The sequence below is a fragment of the Polyodon spathula genome, chromosome 10, assembly GCF_017654505.1.
Source record: "Polyodon spathula isolate WHYD16114869_AA chromosome 10, ASM1765450v1, whole genome shotgun sequence".
NCBI lineage: Eukaryota > Metazoa > Chordata > Actinopteri > Acipenseriformes > Polyodontidae > Polyodon > Polyodon spathula.
Genome location: NC_054543.1, coordinates 39,953,414 through 39,974,682, shown reverse-complemented (window position 1 = coordinate 39,974,682; position 21,269 = coordinate 39,953,414). Strand labels below are relative to the sequence as shown.

At 35.1% G+C, this 21,269-nt stretch overlaps 1 protein-coding gene and 1 pseudogene across 1 annotated transcript; one reads left to right on the top strand and one right to left on the bottom strand.

Moving 5' to 3' along the window:
- Window positions 1–507: 507 nt before the first annotated feature.
- On the top strand, window positions 508–3,062 carry LOC121321585 (cyclin-dependent kinase 5 activator 2-like). The gene has a single exon (XM_041260592.1). It carries the CDS (start codon window positions 803–805, stop codon window positions 1,775–1,777), a length of 975 nt encoding a protein of 324 aa, XP_041116526.1. The 5' UTR covers window positions 508–802; the 3' UTR covers window positions 1,778–3,062.
- Window positions 3,063–16,900: 13,838 nt separating this feature from the next.
- LOC121321589 lies at window positions 16,901–17,686 on the bottom strand (annotated as a pseudogene).
- Window positions 17,687–21,269: the final 3,583 nt, after the last annotated feature.

The window sequence follows — 21,269 nt, the reverse complement described above, 5'->3', positions numbered from 1 at the left end:
CTGTGCACACTACTGCATGTGTGCAGCTCAGTCGTTTTTAAGGGAAATGGTAGTTACCAGATTAAAAGAGGTTTACTATAAACCATGACCTTGCTGGTATAATTCATTTCCTATATGTTAAAAATACATTAGGATAAGGGCCAATTGAAAGTACAAAACAGACATAAATAACACCTGACAATATTACCTCATTAAATATTCTTAATAGTTAAAGAAATTAAAAAAAATAAAAAAAGCTCTAGCAATAGTTTCACAAATATTCACTTCTCAGGGTAGGTTAAAGCAAAATAAAGTCAAGCTCTCTAAAATAGAACTGTATGTTCGGACCTGTTATGCTAAAAATGGTTTGCTGTAATGCTGGAATAATGTGTGGACAATGCTGTTTATGATTGGTACAGGGGGCTGTCAATCCTAACATATCTTCTTCAGGTTGGCTGACTCATTACACTATAACGGCTAATCCCGTCTTGTGGGTTCATATTGATTGTTTTTGCTTTGCAACGAATACAACAGACCAGCCCCTTTCTCTCACCGTCTGAAGCTGCGCGTTCGCCTGGCTGGAGCAGGAGTGGCTGAGAGAGCAGCTTCTTCTGTCTGAATCTCAGCTGCACTTTGACTTTGGTTTCCCGCAGTCTCTCCCCACTGTATCTGCAGTGGACTAATTCATCTTCAATGGAATTGAATCTTTGGGGCTGACACTAAAGTGTTTCTATTTTTACAGGCTGGTCGTCCTTCTAAGAATTAAGCAAAACACCAGAAAGAGCACTGTCAGGTTGCTGAGTATTAGCTAATATCAGAAACGATGGGCACTGTACTCTCTTTATCTCCGAGAACGGGTAAGGGAGGGATAGTGGATGAGAAGCAGGGTGGCGGTGGTCACTCGGCTATCCCCAACAGCAAAAATGGCAAGACAGAGAAAAGCCTGAGGCGACATTCGGTGATCATTTCAGGCCTTACTTGGAAGAGGCTGGTGGCTGCCACGGCCAAGAAGAAAAGTGCCAAGAAGATTAATCCGAATATTCCTCCTTCGCAGGTCAACAACAATCCAGTCGAGCAGCGGAACAACGAAAATGTAATAAAATCACAGCAGCAGCCCAGTCCAGATCGGAAAGGGACACATCGGGACCAGAAACCTGGACCACTCGCGGTTCCGGTACCCACTGTCCCTAACCAGAGCCTACAGACGAACCAAACTCAGAACGTAATACAGAATGGCAAACAGTTGATTTCGGTCCAAACGGAGACCAGCAAATCAGTGATCTCACCAAGACGAGTGATTGTTCAAGCATCAACCGGGGAGCTGTTGCGCTGCCTAGGCGAGTTTATGTGCCGAAGATGCTACAGACTGAAGGAGCTGAGCCCCAACGAGATCATCCTATGGTTCCGAAATGTGGACCGATCCCTACTTATTCAAGGCTGGCAGGACCTGGGCTTTATAACCCCTGCTAACCTGGTGTTTGTCTATTTACTTTGCAGAGATGCTGTAAGTGACGAAATCGCCAGCGAATATGAACTTCAAGCCACCTTTCTGACCTGCCTCTACTTGGCTTACTCGTACATGGGTAACGAGATTTCGTACCCGCTAAAACCCTTTCTAGTGGAGACCAACAAGGAGGTGTTCTGGGAGCGATGCCTGCAGGTCATTGACAAAATGAGTGCCAACATGCTGCTAATCAATTCCGATCCGCATTTTTTCACTCAGGTGTTCCAGGACCTGAAGAATGAAGGGGAAACCAGGGAAACGAATGGACATTGGACTATCAATCTTGACCGTTAAAAAAAGGAAAGATTTAAAAGCATATGGACAGAGTAGTGTTTTTTTTTTTTTTTTTTTTTTTTGCAGCACCCAGTAAAACGACGCTGATCGGGACTGCGGGGTAAAGGGTGACAATGAAAAGTAATGTGCACTAGAGCCTGTCGATCAAAATAAATAGAGGTATCCGTTTAGTGATAAGAGATATTTTGTGTTGTACATCAATGTAAAATAAATACCCTTTATGCTGATGTGAATCACAGCACACTGGGAAGGGGTGGTTAAACAAATGCATGCCTAATGTGTATTCTAAATGTACTTTCATTGTGGCTTTAAAATGGATGGTAACACAGAGCTGCAGTGGAGCACCCAAAAATAGCTGGTTTGTTAATGTTTAGATTATTGATTTATATATAAATTTCATTTTGAGGGAATGATAGCGAGCGCAGTGTTCATCTTAGGAATTGAAAAGGGAGCTATCCAAGGTGTTGGCCTTTAACAGACGTATTGCACATTATTAAACCTCATACTGTCTATTTGAATGTACGATTTTACAGCAAAGTGTTACTACACCGTCCAATGTGCCAATACTGTTGAAATGTATAAAACGTATTGTTTTATATTGTATATTAAAACAAAACAAAACAAAAAAAGATATACAAAATAATCAGACCTGAGAGTGAGTTATTTGTTATGTATTGATTCTTGTTGTGAAAATAGCAAAATGATCCTCATTAATGATATTGTCTTTGTTTCAGTACAATCGAGATGTACTGAATTACTGAATCAAAAAAATACATTTGCCCTTTTACGATGTGCACTGGTCACTAATGGCATATTTGGCAGTGCAAAGTATATTTTAATGGAACGGGCTACTCTTGAGATTTGATTTGTGTTCATTATGTAAGTATTGGATTTTTTGTTGTTGTTCAGAACTCTATAGATTGATTTTAAGACAAACTTTACTATTGAAAGAACAACTATTTAACGGTGCAATAGTGTGCTTTTACTCCAATAAGAAGAAGAAGAAGAAGAAGAAGAAGAAGAAGAAGAAGAAGAAGAAGAATTTATTAGTAAAATGTTTACCTGAAACGTGGAACAACATAAAGCATTAGTGTAAGTATGTCCTACTAATTTCAACAGTTTGAATAGCAATAGTGCATCCGCTTTGTAAAGCTTATCCTTTAATGCAATCAGTAGAAGTCATCATTTGTTTCTAAAAATACATGGATTTACTAACTATTGGGTTGAAACCAAGTACTGGCTACATTAGGTTGTCAGTCAACAGTTTACCTCTCTCTCTCTCTCTCTCTCTCTCTCTCTCTCTCTCTCTCTCTCTCTCTCTCTCTCTCTCTCTCTCTCTCTCTCTCTCTCTCTCTCTCTATATATATATATATATATATATATATATATATATATATATATATATATATAAAGTTAATAATATCATATCTTTCTGAATTCATGCATTCGTTTTTTTAAAGGCCGTCCTTGAAACGTGTACTCCTCTTCGCTTCTGTCGCTGACCGTGGTGCTGAAACGACCCTCGTGCATGTCGATCTGAGCATCTGATTCATAAATAGCTATCACATGATTTTCAGAGCACAGGAAGAAAAAAAAAAAAATCCACTGAATTTGGAGTCCCAACCCTCAGAAATGTACATCTGTAATAGAATGTGTTTTGTCAACGTTTTGTGAAGTACTGGTATATGACTCGGAGTACAGTAAATGGCATAATACCAGGTTCACAATCCTTTTAATTTTTATTTTATTTTAATACAGTATGATTTAAACTCAATTTCCAAAGTAAAAGAATAATAACAATGCCCATGTGATTTTTCTTCCAGATAATTCGAAATTCATCAACCATGCTAATGCTTATGTTGTATTACCATTTTAGTTGCATCAAAAAAAGCACTATAAACAAAGTTTGCTTATTCAGCAGTCATTATTATTATTATTATTATTATTATTATTATTTATTATTATTATTATTATTATTATTATTATTATTAGTTTTTGTATTTATTGTAGTATTTCCTTGTTACTAATGTCAATTTAGGAATCAAATTTATATGATTAAGTGTAAAATGTACCTGCAATTTAATTATTTGTAATAAAACAATAATTTTGATTAATGTAAAGGCTCTTGGCTATACAATAATCGAAAACAATCTTAACAAATTATTTCAATTTCTACTGATTTTTACATGGGAAAGCACAACACATGCTTTTGTAAACCCGCAGTGAGCCCCAACATATATGACTATACACCATTCGGCAATTAATATTGTGCATGTATTGTTAATGCCACACATAGAATGGGTAAATCAGCACATGTATTTATACCCACTTTAATTGATCTCCAGGGACAGCCACACATTAGTAGATTGCATGTGGAATCACTTCTTCGCCATTAAAAAAAAAAAAAAAAAAAAAAAAAAATCTTACAGTTATTCCTGTTTCTAGGTCATTAATGACTATTGTATGCTCCCATTCAGGTTGCATATCTTTATATACTAAAGGTATGACGTTAGAAATCCTACTGAAATTATTAATAAAGCACATGGCACATGGTATGTGTGTTCTCCTACCTGATTGGCTGGAATTTGGTGCAGTCTGTTAGAGCTGTCATTCAATGACTGAGAGCTGCAGAGCTCTGGGATGCTGGGTCAGAGGAATTTATAATCCAATACTGCAGAAGCATTTCTGTCGCAACCATAGCAACCGATATATTACTGAGTGTGCATCACACTGAGCAACTGTAGACTAGATTAATGTATAATGAAATACTGCAGAGGCATACCTTGCAACTGTAACCATATAAAGGATATATACACAGCTTTGCAGTCAGGAAGGCAAGCACAGTCATTCAACAATTGTACAAACGCTTATATATTTTAAAAAGACAAAGAGTGCCTATAATTGTCTTGATGTATTTCAACATGTATTATACAAAAAGAAGGTATTATTATTTCATGAGAAAGTGAGATTGATTTCTCAATAAAACACATATATTGTGATGTTACTATAATTTTAAATACTTCCAAAATGTGCACTGCCCTCCTGGTTTGTTGATTGTCCGCCTTCTCTATGCAATTCAAATATATATATATATATATATATATATATATATAATATATATATATATATATATATATATATATATATATATATATATATATATATATATATATATATATTTCTAAAAATATTTAAAAAATATTAAACTATTAATTATTAAGTATTAAAATATTAAACTATTAAAATATGCTCTTAGTGTTATTTTCTGTAGTGGCCAGTCAATCATTAATCATTCTTAACTTCACATTTGTCAGATTGCAGCAATGCACCAGAAGTGAATATAGACAGCAGTACTGTAAGTGTATGTTTGTCCATATACAGTGTTTGTAAATGTATCATTTTTGGTGATGACAATCAGTTCAACAAAGTATTCAGTGTTTATTACATTATGTCAGAATATTTTGTTATCAAAAGAGTAGAACCAGTTGATATGTTATGTGATTGACTGTGTGAGGTTAGATGCTAAGTCAGTAGAAGAAAATAGATTGAGAGGGACATGAATGTGGGCACCTAACCTAAACTAGCTGTATCCAGGGCTTGAACTGTACAAGGGATATTGTGAGGGTGTGGCAATATTTTTTGGAAACTAACAAAGTAAAATGAAAACATTACACACTTCTAGCATTGTCACTTTATGTTTTATAAGAGTTTTGAAAAACAGAAATGTTGGAAGTCAAGAGATAAAGAAAAAAAACATATGCATTGCTGAAACATTGCAGCTACTGTATGATAAAAATGGATGTATGTGTGTGTGTGTGTTTGTGTGTGTGATTGTACAGTACCTATAGAAAGTCTACACCCACTTGAACTTTTAACATTTTTTTGTGTCAGTGCCTCAGAGTTTAAAGCATTTAAATGAGGATGTTTTCCACTTATCTATACACCATACTCCATACTCAGTAAAACTGGATAAGTCTCCACACCCCTGAGTTAATAATTGGTGGAAGCACCTTTGGCAGCAATTACAGCTGTGAGTCTGTAGGGATAGGTCTCTTTGCACACCTACATTTGGCAATATTTGACCATTCGTCTTTACAAAACTGTTCAAGCTCTGTCAAGTTCCTTGGGAAGCATTGATGGACAACAATCTTCAAGTCAAGCCACAAATTTTCGATTGATTTAGGTCGGGGCTCTGACTGGGCCACTCAAGGACATTTACTTTTTTTTTGTTAGCCACTCCAGTGTAGCTTTGGCTGTGTGCTTTGGTTCGTTGTCATTCTGAAAGGTGAACTTCTGTCCCAGTTTCGGCTTTCTTGCAAAGGGCAGCAGGTTTTCCTCAAGGACTTCTCTGTACTTTGCTCTGTTCATTTTCCCTTCTATCCTCCACCATGCTTCACAGTAGGGATGATGTTCTTTGGGTGATGCACCATGTTGGGTTTGCACCAAACACAATGCTTTGCATTTGGGCCATAAAGTTCCATTTTAGTTTTGTCAGACCACATAACTTTTTTCCACATGTCTGCAGAATCTCCTGTGTGTTTTTTTTGTTTTGTTTTGTTTGTTTTTTTTTTTTTTTTCTGCATACTTCAAGCTGGATTCAAGGTGGGTTTTCTTGAGTAATGGCTTCCTTCTTGCCATCCTACCATACAGGCCAGATTTGTGCAGTTCTTGGGATATTGTTGTCACATGTCACATGACTAGTCTTGGCCAGTAGCTCTTGCAAAGTTGCCATTGGCCTCACATGTCACATGACCAGTCTTGGCCTGTAGCTCTTGCAAAGTTGCCATTGGCCTCTTGATAGCTTCTCTGATCAGTCTCCTTCTTGCTCAGTCATCCAATTTGGAGGGACGGCCTGATCTAGGCAGGGTCTTGGTGGTGCCATACACCTTCCACTTCGTAATAATCATCTTGACCGTGCTCCAAGGGGTATTCAAGGCCTTTGATATTTTTTTTATACCCATCCCCTGATCTGGGCCTTTCAACAACTTTGTCCCGGAGTTCTTTTGAAAGCACCTTGGTGTTCATTATTGAGTCTTTGCTTTGAAATGCACTACCTAGCAGAGGGAACCTACAGGAACTGCTGAATTTATCCTGAAATCATGTGAATCACTACAATTTAACACAGGTGAAGGCCACTTAACTTGGTGTGTGAGTCTGAAGGTGATTGGTTACACCTGAGCTAATTTAGGATTGCTATTACAAGGGGGGTGGACACTTATCCAGTCAAGATATTTCAGTTTTTATATATATATATATATATATATATATATATATATATATATATATATATATATATATATATATATATATATATATATATATATATTCCTCTCAGCAATGTGCAATTAGAGTTGGGGGGGTTCTGCTTACGTCATTATGCCTGTTCATTATCCTGAGTTTCTTTTATGTTGTGAGCTATCTCAAAAATGGGAATCCAAATTGGTCACCAACTTATACAGCAAAAACAGCAATAGAAGAAACAGTCATCACTCAGCCCACCATTGAGTATAGAAATACTGAATGGTTGTTATGGAGATACCTGGGAAGGACACAGCTGGATGCAAGTCTCAAGAACCATTCAAGAGCACAAACAATGGCTGGACAAAACATGTTTCATTTCAAATAATAACTCTCTACCTATTATAAAAAGACTACTGGATGACTCACAGGTTTTGTTTTTATACATATGTATTCAGTATAACTCTGCAGTACCCTTACAATGGATGTGTTTAGTTTACTGTACTTTTTTTCTTAAAGAAATATACATTTCTGATAATTCCTAATATATTGATACAAGGCACATATAAATGCAGGGTATGAATATATAAAAGATATTGGCTCCCCTGGACATGTTTCAATAATGCTGTGTGAATACAACATTAGTATTTAAAAAAGCAATATAAACAGTTTGTCACATTGCCAGAGGACATAAATTGACATATTTATCATACTTTAAGCTTCATAAATACAAAATTTACCAAACACAAAAAATACTTGTGCTAGGGTTTATTGCAGAGATTCACTGTTCACCTTACAGAAGCTGTTCAGAATTCCACAACATATGCCAGCTACCAGTAAATAAGCTATAGTATATGTAGTTGTGTAGTTATTAGATCAGTATTCAAATATTTCATACAATATGCCTTGCAGTGTAATATAAGACTTCAGCTCAGTTGTTATACGGTATACAGTGTACAAAAATAAATGGGCCAGATTTACCAAGCATTTGCTCCTGTGCAGAGTTTCCAAGCGAAATACAAAACTGTGGATGTTTCAGAATTATAGAGATAATACATTTCAGATGTTAATACAAGGTATATACACAATAGGTTTGTTAATGTGACCTGTCTACTGTGTAAAATAAATATTAGAGAACATATTCAAATTGAGCTGCGTCCATTTGCCTGAAACTTTGTAATTTGCAGAACATTTTGTTCCTGTCCACCATGAAGGTAAACCTGAAATTAAAAGACCTATTCTATAATAATTTTTTTTTTTTTTTTCCCCCCATGGTGTCGTGTTCATGAATCACCCCGCACAGTGTATGTGCAGACCGCTTGTAGGCAGACGATCTGGAACACACAGGGGGCGATTAGGGGTGTTGTTTACTAATAATAACCTCTGAATAATCTCTCCCACAAGGTAATTTCAGCAATTCAATTTAGCTCTAATGCAACAGACTCAGCTGTTACTATATAAAGGCTTCTAATCAGCTTAAAGAGTCTGAATGGGTAAATTCAGACTGAAGATCAAACTGTCAGTGGTCAACATTGCTGAATGTGCTCAATCTGGAACAAAGGCAGCTCTAAATGTCTGAGTACTTCCAAACATGTGTTGGGGATACATGGGTGCTTCTTGTCTGCCAGTACAGTAGTCACTTTTACTTTTTTTATTTAGAGAGAAACACAAATCCAATTGTGATGAAACTTGCTAATAACATTCTTTAGCACAAGAGTGCTGCTTTATTGAGAGTATCAGAATCTGAGGTACATGGAGGAGTTTTGTCTGTCCAACAGTCCTTATAATTGTATGTCACACTGACATTTTTACACATATTTAGACCAGGGGTAGGCAACACAGAATCTGTCATTGACATATTTGTTAATTTGGGAAGTGAGAGCCCCAAAGGTTGTAGTATAGTACAGTGTTTAGTAGTACAGTTACACAATGTATTATCAATAATACAGATACAATCTGCTGCACTACAGCATTCAACTCCCTCATACCTTGCACATCTGTTACCATTTCTGTGATCATAGCAATATCAGTGGTCAACAAAAAATGTCTTCAATAGTCTGGAATCTTTGTTTTGTCAAATTGGGTACTTAATACACATCCATTTACTTTTTCTCTTCTTTATTTGACTTTCATAATAAACACCAAAGATAGCTAGTATAGACTGCTCTGCAGTGTTGGTGTATGTATCACTGATAATAGTCATCCATTATCATTAACTGCTATCATTAGCTTAACTGCTCTGTGAACCAGAGCCTAACCATACATACAGCAGGAGCTGGACCACATGACACAACACACCCATTCACAAGGCAATTTAGAATGACCAATCAACCTGAACAGCATGTGTTTGGATTGCGGAAGGAAACCAGAATACCCAGAGAAAACCCACGCAGACATGAGGAGCACATGCCAACACAGACAGACCCCTAGGCCAGAATTGAACTCAGCACCCTGGCACTGTGAGGCAGCAATGCTAACCACCAAACCACCATGATGATAGTTTTTCTTACTGTAAAGAGATTCTTGACAATACAAGTTAAGTAAGATAAGTACGTTCTATCAAAGCAGTGCCAGTCAACCCATAATTAATCTTATTAATAATAATATATGCTAGTGGTACTAGATTTATGTCTAGTTGTATCTGTTAAAAAAAGAAAATCTTTGTGGTCTAAATCAATAATTCCAGGTCTCCAACCTAAAACATTGCAAAGTGCATTAACAGTTATTTAATTTGGCAGTGTCTTGAAAAATCTGTGCAAGAAAAGTAAAAAATGAATTTCTGTAGGTGTGCATGAAGATTAGGATGCAGTGCATTTGGAATATTTTGTATAAGGAGTAGCTGAGGCACTTGGCTCTTCATCACTGTCACTGTATTTAATGTACTATGTCCTGTATTTCACTGTACTTAATGTATTATGCATTGTTCCTCACTATCTTGTAAAGTGCTTTGTGATGGTGGTCCACTATGAAAGGCACTATATAAAATAAATACTGATTGATGATTGATTGATTAGAAGGAAAAAAAAAGATGGATTTCTGTATCATGGGAATGGGAGGAGAGTGCATGCATATTGGTTTTATATTATAAACAAAACAAAATGTCAACCAAACTGAACTGATCTGAGGAAACTAACATTGCAGTCTCAGAGTTAAACGTGTGTTAACTGAATCACTGAACTCACTGAATAACTCAAAATGACAGAACAATTTTTAGTATTTGAAAATGCTATACTGAGACTACAATGTCATAGTTTGTCGTCTTGTAGACAGAACACATTGACAGGAATGCAGGCGCAATATATATATATATATATATATATATATATATATATATATATATATATATATATATATATATAAAAATACAGTAATGGTATACTTATCACAAAAGATAGTCAATGTACTATATACATACAGTACAGTATGGATTAACCAAACACAGTTCTGTTATCACCTGACCAAGTACAGTGGCACTCGCATGTGCAGCTATTTACACCAGGAGAATGCCATGCATATGTTATTCACTTACATTTTTATATACAGTGCACCAGTGATTTCTGAGCACATGCATTGAAATACTTTGATACTGATAAAGAACAAGTCATTTGACTCATTTGTGCACATTTTAGTGCTGTTGTATAACAATGTTCTACATCATGATGCAGTAAAACCATGAAGTACAATGATGAGTCATACTCACAGCAGAGCAACTTGAATTCTTTGAAGTGGCAGTACTTCGGCTGTCCATAAATTACTTTTCTCCACACTACACTGGATCATTTAACAGGCATTTTTATGCAGAATTTTCAAGTATGCTATCCGTGGTATGACTTATATGTAAAAGGTGTATCATAACAGATATTCACTAGAACAACATTTTTAAATCAAGTACCTTAAAAACAGATAAAATATTTTAAAATAAAGAGTGCCTTCTACAAACAACCAAGAAGACTCAGCTTAATAGGGAGAAACCAAATATAAACGCTGAACCCAAATAAACTGACATTAGGCATACCCTAATAATCTAGCTTTGTACAATGTCTTGGACATTTTCTGGAACCTGATTGGCTTCCCGAAGTCATATGATTAATAGGGAAAAGCAATGGATCAGTTCGAATTTCATTCGCCAAATGAAAATCACAGCTAAGTGCAATAATCAGTAAGAGAAATCTCTTGTTCAAATAGTGACACGATTCCATTATGATCTTGTTATTACCTAATTGCTAGCGCTGCCATTATCCCTTAATATATTAATAAAAATATAAAAAAATTGAATCCAAATAATTGCCAATATTGAGCAGATCTGCATTGTTGCTGCAGAAAGTGAATCACCATGCCTAGCAGGTGGTAAATGTACAGTAATTCTGTCTTTGTCACAGTTTTAATGTAATTTAGAGTTCAAAGATTGGGATGGCTGGTTAGCAGTAGTCTATGGCAACTATTTTACACCTACCCTTTGACTCCCGCACATGCATGTCCTCTGTACTCTCTCTTCTCCTGCAGTGGTTGTTCTCAATTATTTTAGATTGGCCTTTTAGTTACTAAAGAAGGCCTCTATTAAAGGTTTAAACTCTCCACAGCATATTCTTCTCTTGACATTTCAAACTAATTCCAGCTCACTGCTCCTGGGGATGAGAAAGAAGGTATTGTACCCTGAAGAGCAAACCTTTCCCATATCATTAATATTTATTAAATCTGACTTTGATTTCTAATATTAGCAGCCTCCTTCAGTCTCCAGAGATCGAAGGGTCATCATGCTGGTTTAGTTTAGAATACTATTCTTTATTGGAACTGAAAAGGTAGCCAGACATTCCTGGTCAAACAATCTTATTAAATGGCACCAACAACACTTTTATCCTCTTTATATTGATTAGATGAGATAAAGGTCATTTTCTCATGTGCTCTTTATTCTTATATATAATCCAAAGCATGCTTATTTGCTGGATGTTTATAACATGTCACCAAAAATAGATACTGAAGCATCTATTTTCATTTAAGACATCATATTAATGCATATTCCTATGAATTGTTTCTTTTTTTATAATGTTTACTTGTTTTTCTGTCACTCCTTTTCACACACTGTTGTATTCTCTGGTTTGGAATGTAAGAAATATTAACTATTTCTTCTTCATCTTTTCGATTATCGTAGATTTTCATTTCTGAGAGGCTGGTGAATATTCTTATCTTGTGACTAGGACATTGTGTGCAGCATTTAATAATTGCACACAGCTATAGGTGTCTTGCGTGGTACTTTAGAAATGCTATTAAAATGTAATCCTATGGAATGGTGGGTTTATGGTGTTTCAATGCAATACTGCAAGGGGATGTTCTTCTATAGAGGCTTAAAACAGAATCCCTGCTCAAGTTCTGGTTATTCAAGAAACCTATATGGTTTGTTTTCCAAAGCTGCATTAGAAATGTTCCTAATGAAGAGCAGTAGGATTAACAATTTCTAACCACCTGACTTAAGCTCTGTTTATCAGCTGTATCCAGTTTAATTACGTAACCCTCCCAGATGACTGCCCTCACTCACATAACTGAAATAGATAGAAATGGGTGACTGTAATTTGAAAAAAGTGAGCATGCAACTTAGGATCTAAACTGGGATTTTGTGTGGATAGGTCTGTACAAAGAGGGGTCTACATATTATGTACCATTAGTTTGCTTCGAAAATAACAATAAAAAGCTCATCAACAGTCTGTTTTTCAATGGGCTCCACATTTTTTTAACTGTAGATGCACACATGGAAAAATAAAAGAAACTCAACAAGACACAGAGTATAGTCCTTTTATGACACGCACTGCTGTTTGATCATTTTAATTACATTTCATAATTTGTGATGTTAAGACGGAAATATATCATATAATAGCCTTCTGTTACTGTACATTTCTGTTCCTCACCTGCCACATCAAAGGATCTTCTGGTTTCAGATGCTAATTCTGATTCAAAATTAAAATGTTAAAAAAAATAAATCAATAATAATTCCGTCAGCAATTTAACAAGGCAGAATAACCATCTTCCCGTTATTGTTACATTCTATGACAAGTTTAACGTAGAGAAAAAATGCATCTCAAAGCTAAATTAAATTAACCCAATACTATTGGAGCAAAGAGTGCTTTGTTATTAAATGCACAGGACTGCAATACAGTATGGGTGTGCTAGTCACATTGCTACCAATAAATCAGAAGGGGTAGGCTGAATTTTGGAATATATTAAAACATGTATAAATATTGCACCATCAAAAACACGTTTAGGCATTTCATTTTTCTGCTCACGGTAACTGTTTTTGTGCATTCCTGTTCCCCTTTTCAATTCCCTCTCCCATACACCTAATACCTCTTTCTCAGGACACTGCACTTGAGCTGATTTTTGAGTTTTGTTTGTTTTATTTTTAAGGCCATTAAATGACATATCAAATACACCTAGTGTGTACACAGCAGTGCATTCTCGAGTTCTGAATTCACACCAATTCAGTGCTACTCAGCCCAGCTGGCTTCCTCAAGACAATAAAAACACCTACCACTACTGAGAAAAAACAGTCCTTGAGCTGAGGTTATACAGCAAATCCATATTGTGTTTTTTTTTTTTTTTTTTTTTTCATTTGGATTCCCACTCTGCTCTTATTGATGCCTGTTAACTTGTGTTATTGGCAGGATGCATCTTAAAATTATTATTGCTGTTGACTTGAATACTCAACCTTGAACATCAACTTATGAATACCCCATAGTACAGTCTACATAAGTAGTTTTTACTTATTTTATTTTAAATAAATATTTTCAGGGTTGTGCACAAGTTTTATTATCTAAATGCTGCAGCGTTTGAAAAACCTCTTTTCGCAAAATGCTGTCTATTTTAACTTGTAAAACACCAGGAAAGATATTTATTTCATTTGAAATTGAAATAAATGTATTTCTATTTTTAATATAGGGCAGTAACCCTCAGGATAGGCTTAAAATCTGCTCACACATAATCTGGATCATCAACTACAGATATTGATGCACAGCATCAATTTAGATAATGATGCACAGGTTAATCTTCAATATACTGAGTACTTATATTAATATTAACTGCAAAACAGTCACAGTGGAATAATATCATTTGATAGACAAGGTGCAGGCCATGCACAACCTCATCAAGACCAGGCACCAAGCTTTATCTTTTCAGTGGGTGATTCACTGTAAGGATGGACCTCTGCAGTGCTGACACACCAAAGGACTGGGTTAACAAAGCCACAGATTCTTATATAAAGTAGCCAGAGCCTACTTGGTGAATTCCCTGATTGGAGTTTCTTCATCCAATTTAGGATCATGGTGGAGCTTAGCAATGACAAGAACTGAGATTGAGATCTTTTAAGAATTCTGGGAACATGAAAACTCTCACCTCAGCCTTCCACCCTCAGGAGCAAGTACTGCTGTTGGCAGTCGAAGAGACCATTGTCTGCGTCAGGTTTTGGCCAGTCAGCAAGTGGCTATGGGAATACATGGGAGGGCACACAGGGTGAGCACTAGTAGGGAGATTCAGCTGGGTAAATCACCATTTACAGTCAGAGTGGAAGAGCGCAATACAACTTCTGTATGGTTCCTGCAACTGAAAACAAATCAAACACTTGATGAGTCCTTTCCACCTGCTTTGCTATAATGTAGTAGTGATTTTATAGAAACCAACAGAGCTTAAAACCACAGCTTTCCAGGCTCTAAAAGCATTCTGTGTCTGTTGGTACACAGGCTGACATCAGCACCAGACCTCATTCCCAGGAGAGAGTGTCATTTATATTCCAGTCACACTCACACTGTTTTTGGGAAGCTAATTACAATGTAAAACAACGCAAATTATATTCATTTACTTATTATATTTACCATTTTAAGGCTACTGAATTTGGTTTGTATCTGTTTTTCATCTCACTATTTATTTTAACATGTATTCATGTTTGCACAGCAGGCACAGCTCATTCAATTCAAAAGGATTAGGCTATTATGCCTGATATGTTTTGATGTGGAAAGTCATCCCGATTAGTTTCCTAAAGGATCATTTAATAATTAATATATATATATATATATATATATATATATATATATATATATATATATATATATATATATATATATGATGATTATATATATATATATATATATTATATACAACAACTTGACAATAATGAATAACCCTAATCTGAATCCTTGGTATTTAGGAATGGGCAGTTGAGATACGTTAATAGTAACTACAGATTTTCAGTTAAAAGAAAATATGTTTTGTAAAATAATATTAAAGAAGTATGATACTATGAAATGCTGTACACAGAAATGTTAAATACTATGTTTTAGCATAAATGAGCAAATAAGGTAACACTTGTATAATAAGTATTTCTTTCTCTCAGGACATATATGCAACAACAACAACAACAACAACAATAATCATCTCAGTGCAGAATCCTTGGGTTGTAATCATTGCTACACTATTTGTTTCCATTTTTCATGTATAGTGTAGCAGCACCTCCTGGTGTCCAGCTACCTACGCTAAGCATCTACATACAATATGAATTCTGCATTTGGCCAGTACTGATGCACCAATTTGAGCACATTCATTTATTTGTTTTGATTTTTTTTTATATACATAAAACCATTGATTTACTTAAGGTACCTATATTCTCCTTGTCAAGAACAATACCGGTAAATTAAAATTAAGGCTGAGGTATTTATTATTACAAAGAACTTTTAAAAAAAGATAACATGAGAATGTTCTTTTGATGCCTTGGGGGCAGCAGAAGGATTACAATTCAGTTTAAGCTACATCATTAAGGAGGTTGTGTGGTCCAGTGATTAAAGAAACAGGCTTGTAAGCAGCAGGTCCCTGGTTCAAATCCCAGCTCAGCCATTGATTTACAGTGTGACCCTAAACAAATCACTTGTGCTTCATCTTGTGGGTGACTCTACAGCTGAACCCATAGTTCACACTCCCTAATCTTGCCTGTTGTGCTTTGTGAAGTGTGTGTGTGTATTAGTATAAAAAATATATAGATTATACACAGTGGTGACCCTGACCCTAGAGATTGAATCCAGTCCAGGTCTTTTTTTTTTTCTAACCCTAAATTAGTTATTTGAATTGGCTAAGGGTGATTTAACCAATTTAGGAAGTGAAACATACCTTGATGGCCAGACTTTAAATAAGGTTTAGCTGCAGTGAGTGCTCTGTACTCCAATTACAGATTAAAGGAAGGAAAGAAAACTGGTTGAAACAAAAACCTGGAAAACCACTGTAGCATGACTTCAGTCCAGGCTAAATATAAAATAATACTGGGCGTAAATGCTAAACTATATTGACTATACTTATTAGTTTTTGTTTTAAGGCATAATTCTTATTTAGTATTTACTAATTTGTCTTTAATAGTATAATTAATGATTTGATATACATGTGGTCACTTCCAAAATTCCACCCATAGTAGTAAAAATACTACAGCATGCAAGTAGCCCTGGATAAAATTATTTCAATATTCACAATTGTAAAAGATTAATAGCACACAAAGCAGCTGTTTAAGCTGCATTGTTATAACATATGTGTTTAATAGTTTTACACAATGAGAAGTACATACACATGAAACATATATAATACAATTAGTATGAAGGTACAAACAAACAGAATTCTGTACATATCAGTACCATAAACTTTGCCATAAGAATGCTGGCTCAGATTGTCTGGAAATAACACAAAAGCATAATGTATATTAGGGCTTGTATATGCATACACCAGATGGCGCTAGAACCCCTTTTGAAATATATATATTCTAGTATATATAATATATATATATATATATATATTATATATAATATATATATATATATATATTAGATATTATACGATATATATATATATCTATAATAATAACATGCTGTTTCCAAATTTATGTACACATTAAATTACAACATGATCTGTAAACCGAATCCCCCCCAAAACAAATGATGCTACAATGTTAATAGTGTGATGCTGCTTGACACCATTTGAGTTAAATTGTAGTGGTGATTTATGTTATTTTAATTGTTATTGTTATTAATACCGATATGAGAGGTAGTCACAGAGCTGAAAGTTCTTGGCGGCTGCAAGCTATGACTGCTGGAGTATAGAGTCGGTGTGGATCCAGCCCAACACGAGAACCCAGAGGCTGACACTCCCGGTCTTACGAGGTTCAGTTTGGAAATCCCAGAGAAGGGGATCGGGATGAAATTACCCTGAAATGTATACAGAGAGTGCTCTGTTGAGGCGGGTTGGCAGACTTGTGCCAAGCTGTGGAAATCAAATTTATACGCATAACGTTTCCCATGGACTTTGGTCATGATGTTTTTATCATAGTAATAGCGGAGTGCTCGGCTCAGTTTGTCGTAGTTCATGTTGGGTTTGCTTTTCCTCTCACCCCATCGCCTAGCTACCTCGTCCGGGTCAGTGAGTTTAAACTCCCCGTTAGTTCCTTCCCAGGCAATGCAGTTTATATTAGAGCTGTCCGATAGGAGTTCCAGCAGAAACTGCCATAATTGAATCTGTCCACTGCCTAAAAACAAACAGCAGAATAGTACAGTGTACCGTGCCTCTCCAACAGTTTGGTCTCCATGTGTTGATACAAAAGGGGAGATGGGACATTTTGTAATGGAAATTGCACATGTAGGGACACACATTGCATTTAAAGTAAACTATATATAGAGAGAGAGAGAGAGAGAGAGAGAGAGAGAGAGAGAGAGAGAGAGAGAGAGAGAGAGAGAGAGAGAGAGAGAGAGAGAGAGAGAGAGACAATTGTGCTAATTATGCAGAATTGTAGTTTTGTGAACTACGGTCTATTTGTCCACTGAGAGCTAAATTACGATCACTAGACTCATTTCACTTCGAGTTCCTTAACCTTCTGCACCAACAAGTTCGTTTGCATACAATGCTTTATAAACCTTACATTTTGGGGGACAACAGTATTGCACACTTAAAACGCTAACTCTACTACAGTATGGGATAAATCACAGCTGGATGTTTTACAGTACTGGGTAATGGTATTCCAGGTCATCAGATTACTCCAAAACTGGTTGATGCAATATAGGTATATTCCCGTGCTCTGCATAAGAAAATCTGGGAGATATTTATCAAGACGGAATATGCTGATTTAATCAACTTTAATCACAGTACAGGGAAAAACAAGTATTCCATAAGATGACCACTACTAGATGGCTGTTAAGTGAATCTTCTCTATATATTTGTTAATTTAAAATGAATCTGTTTTTAGTGAGCAAAAAATACGTTTGTATTATGTAAACAGGGTCTTTTTTTTTTTTTTTTTTTTTTTTTTTACGATTTTTTAAAATCTAACTTTTCCTAAATATATTGAGTAATATGCCTAGTTAGTTATGCCTGCACCTAAACTGAATAAATTATATTTTAAAAACTGTGAATTTATTAGTGTTATCTAGGTCGTGACATGCAAATGTTTCAAAGACGTAAATAAATATAAATAACATTTTTGAATGTGATGATGTAATTAGTTAATGACGTTTATCCACTGAAAATCAAATAAATTGGTAATAAATAGTAGTGTTTTTTTTTTTTTTGTTGTTTGTTTTGTTTTGTTTTTTTGTTGTTGTTTTGTTTTGGTACTGCTTTTATTGAATCGATTTCGTCATCACAGCCTCACTGAGTTACAAGATCAAGTCAAGTGCGTGGAATAATCTGCACTAGTAAAGTATGCAGCCAGTTCATAATTTTAGATTTCCTTTTTTAAAAAAAAATACTAAACTGTGTAATGTAATGTCTTATTCCATGTAAATAAAATAAACGTATTGTTCTTACAGTAAATTATTAGTATCCTATTTTATGCTTGGACCAAACCCCTTTTGAAACTGCTCATTTCGTAACAGTACATGGTTAATGAATCGAATGCAATTATATTCTCTCTCTCTCTCTCTCTCTCTCTCTCTCTCTCTCTCTCTCTCTCTCTCTCTCCTCTCTCTCTCTCACACACACACACACACACACACACACACACACACACACACACACACACACACACACACACACACACACACACATACACACAATGCATTTGAATACAAAAAGGTATTAAATGATAGCCTATAAACGAAAATTCATTAAACACCATAATTTGTATTTTGCCACACTTAAACACATTTATATCATTGCCGTTGTGAAGACATTCAAATAATTACTTCCTTGTGGATTTTAAAAGCCATGTATCTGTTTCAAATCCCAAACCACACTTTATATATATTTAGCTTGCCTTTCTGCACCCCAGGATTTATTTGCGACCATGGGGAAGCTTTCTCGTCTTTCAAGAAATGTTCAGTTCCAGGGTCTATAAAATACAACAAAACGATACGTTAAAAACAGTTTTATATTATCATATATTATACAATATTAATACATGTGTACGTTTTTACTAACAATTTTACATATATTTTCAAAGAGACAACAAAATAAGTTGTTTTTTTAAGTCCTTGATGAAGTAGTCAGAAATGTACAAATGCCAACATATTGATGGTAAAACAAAAATATGTAAAAATACATATCTGCAATAAATGATTATATATATATATTTTACAACATGTATATAATAGGCAAAAAAAATAATATTAAAAATACTAAACGCCACGGTGCAACGTATTTGTTGATTCTTCTTTTTTCTTTTGCAGCAAGTTTCCTTTCAGAGATTTTGAAGGTGAAATCAGGAAATGCGTTCAGGAAAAGGAAATCCGATTTCCGTCAGTGAGACTAGAGGTTTTAAAGCCGACTCTTTGAAAGAGCAAATACATCACAGAGCACCTCTTTCTAATATTACCATTAATAATAATACACAATCGGATTTAATTAGCTATTTTTAAGATGCTGATGATTAACTAAACACATACATAAATACATTAATAATAATAATAATAATAATAATAATAATAATAATAATAATAATAATAATAATAATAATAATAATACCTGAGAGATACATGTTAAGCATAAGGTTTGCTCCACAGTTCGGTTTCATTGTAGCTGGTTGATATGAAAGGGCCGGATTTCATTGGGGAGAGGATTTTTACTAAACCGTATCTGAAAACTGTGATCTGGAATAAATTTGCAACGGATTGATAAAGTTTCTAAGCAACAGTCACAGACCTCATTTCTGGGACACCATTCGGACTGTAATTTCCTTTAAAGCATTGCTTTATTTAAATTAACAATTTAAATCTGTCATTTAGTCCAGCCTCCGCAATAAAAAGCTGGTAGAAATTCTGCTTTATCAGTCCTCCATCGCGGTTTAATACATTTTACAAGTTAAGTTACTATGGAGAATTGAAGGGTTTGACATGAAGACCTGTTCAGATCTGTTCGATTTTCCGCCTTTTAACTCTACGTAAACAAAATCGCGTGGTTAGCACTGGAATAAAATATTTACCTTTTCAAATTCTGCTTTATTGCATCTGTGAAAACAGGAACAGAATGTCACCAGTCTGGGAGGTAGCTGGGTTAGTCATTATCAATATGTGGCTTTTCTGAAACAATGGTTTAATATAGTATAAACGATGATAAAGTCACGAGACTATAAAATACCAGTCAAATTATGTAGTAGGTCTATGGCAAACAGCCAAGTTGTTAAAAGAAACGCTGTGAGAAGGTAAGGCCATACTTAAATTAAATTAAAACAAAAACAAACAAACAAAAAAATCGGGCGATGGCTTTAGAATTATAAGGTTAACTATAAACACAATGTATAAAACCAGCTGGTTTTCAATCATTTGTGTTTTTTCCGGTTATGCAATTTAAAATTGCATTTAGCTTTCAGTAGTGTGTTATTCAAAAATAAACAAATAAATCAATCAGATACTGTTTGAGCAGCCCTATGTGGGATACACGTGTTCCAACAAGGGTAGTTGTCGTTCTGTGCTTTCTAACTCAACGTGTGGTCGCATGAGTCATCCATAGTTTTTATTTATTGAATTAATTATTTATTTGTTTATTTGTACTTTACGTTAGATTTCTCATGTTTCAACCCGTGACTATAAACAACAACAGGGGTAAGGCTTAACAGTGGTTTCCAAAATCTTCACACAGCATGTATTCTAGACTTTGGTTTAAAGAAAACAATGTTATTAGTGATTATATTTACTTTGAAAATTGTAACCATATAAAAAATGTCAACATACTGAATATGCTGTTGTTAATTAGTTTTATTTAATGGAGGCTGGTGGTATTGGGGCAAATTGTAACAACATTGACGGTGTAAGTA